Here is a 1,914-nt window from a genome sequence, read left to right as displayed (position 1 = left end):
CAACAACGCCGTCTGAAGCCGACGTTCTGCTTCTCCTCCTTCGCGCTTCGCCTCAGCCGAAAGCCCATCGGAGGAAAGATAAAAAAGGAAGGAGCTCTCATCGAATTGCGCAAGCGTCCAATTTTCCGAATTTCGGAGCAAATCCCTATGATTTCAGCAGATTCAGCCGGGAATTCAGAAATTCCTCTCGCCTAGCTAATTGGGGTTCTTTATTCTTGCTGAAAGGGAAGGAAAAAAATCGGTTTTTGTCTGCCCTCGCTTGTCTGCTTCTTCTCTTCCTGCCCATAATTTTCGCAGCATCACTGCCACTTGCAGTCGCAGCGATAATTGGGCATTAGCGGATACGAATCCCGAGGAGGTTTCAGGATAAATGCGCTGTCCAGAGTTGATACCGGGGAGTCAATTGGTTCGATAGCTCTGTGGATCTGGCGGCGAGTTTCATTTGACACGCCGCTGAGTCGTGAAGTGGTTCGGAGTTGCAAAGTGTGGGTTTTTTTGAGTCAGGGTTTTGCTTTGATGACTGTCGATGAAGCAGTGAGCCCTAGTTGTTCCTCGTGGAGTAGGGAACAGGACAAGGCGTTCGAGAATGCCCTGGCTACTCACTTCGAGGACTCCTCGGATTGGTGGGAGAAGGTAGCCTCCGACGTACCGGGCAAAACCCTAGAGGAAATTAAGCTTCATTATGAGCTTCTGGTTGAAGATGTCGATAAGATAGAGTCTGGCCGCGTGCATCTGCCTTCCTACAATTCTTCTTCCTCGGATGGCTCCACGAGTAACTTAGGGGAGGAGGAGAACGGGAAGAAGGGCGGCGGGTTGGGGAACGCGAACGGCGAGTCAAACCAGGGAGGCACTAACACATTAGAATATCTAAGAGAATTATTATCGCGATCAATCTCCAAGTACTACAAGCCATAAGTAACATTTAGCAATATGTCATGGCTACCCAGACATTGCGAATGCTATAAGAACATAATGAACCCATTAGTTTTAGCTACGGTGTAATTCAATCCATCCGTCTTACTATATCCCGATCGAACAAAAACCATGGAATATTTGTCAAGTCACCAATTTGATCATTTGTACAAATCTAAATCGACATGCATTTATACGAGACATGAACATTTCATTCTCGATTACAACCTCGGCCGAAGATTTCAATTCATTGTCATTATTAGATCACATAGGATAGTAACAAGGAGGCAGACTCCATTTTGCACACACATGTGACTTCGTATATGCATGAACTTTGACCATCTAGTACATAGACGGATCGACAAACCGCCAATATGCACCCTTATGAACCATAACCATCCAACACACAAGTCAATATTGTGCCTCGGGTGTAAGGATTATTTACATGAGACCAGAGCATGAACGATTAGACATTGACCACGCTAAAAGCTTTCATGTTACTAACCATTCAAAGCGTGTCACGTTTAGTGAACTTGTCAGGTACAAGCATTGGGCATCGCAATATCCAATGACTTGTGACTTGTCATTCCCTTAAGTATCAAATACTTAATAGTGAAGTTAAGAACACACCAATTTCAACGGGATCATTGATATACATTCAATTATCCATCGACCGAGAACAGTTTAAAGATTCGGTCTAACTGTGAACCCATCACACATATTCTCAACGTCTTAAGAATAGGTCCAGTCACAACCGATCTTATGAAATTTATTCATACATTTAAATAATTAGACAAATGAATAAATACGTATTTGCCATTAATTAAATAAGAAATTGAAAAGACAACTGAAATCCCTAACATGTAACAATTACATAGTTGTTTTGGGGCATATCTCTAACAATCTCCCACTTTCACTAAAGCTAACTTGTCTGATACCTCAAACCCATTTTATCAAGGTGTCTTTCAAAATAAAACCGAGGTAAGGCTTTAGTAAAAGGAT

General features: G+C 42.7%; 1 protein-coding gene across 1 annotated transcript; it reads left to right on the top strand.

Annotated features, from left to right (window-relative positions):
• Nucleotides 1-441: 441 nt before the first annotated feature.
• Nucleotides 442-915, top strand: LOC115730253 (protein RADIALIS-like 4). The gene has a single exon (XM_030660865.2). It carries the CDS (start codon nt 517-519, stop codon nt 913-915), a length of 399 nt encoding a protein of 132 aa, XP_030516725.1. The 5' UTR covers nt 442-516.
• The last annotated feature ends 999 nt before the right edge of the window (nt 916-1,914 follow it).

The sequence above is a fragment of the Rhodamnia argentea genome, chromosome 8 (assembly GCF_020921035.1).
Source record: "Rhodamnia argentea isolate NSW1041297 chromosome 8, ASM2092103v1, whole genome shotgun sequence".
Taxonomy (NCBI): domain Eukaryota; kingdom Viridiplantae; phylum Streptophyta; class Magnoliopsida; order Myrtales; family Myrtaceae; genus Rhodamnia; species Rhodamnia argentea.
This window is presented reverse-complemented; position numbering and strand designations above follow the sequence as displayed.

What these genes read in the sequence shown, in the direction of transcription:
- LOC115730253 (XM_030660865.2), top strand. Translation starts at nt 517, where the DNA reads ATGACTGTCGATGAAGCAGTGAGCCCTAGTTGTTCCTCGTGGAGTAGG.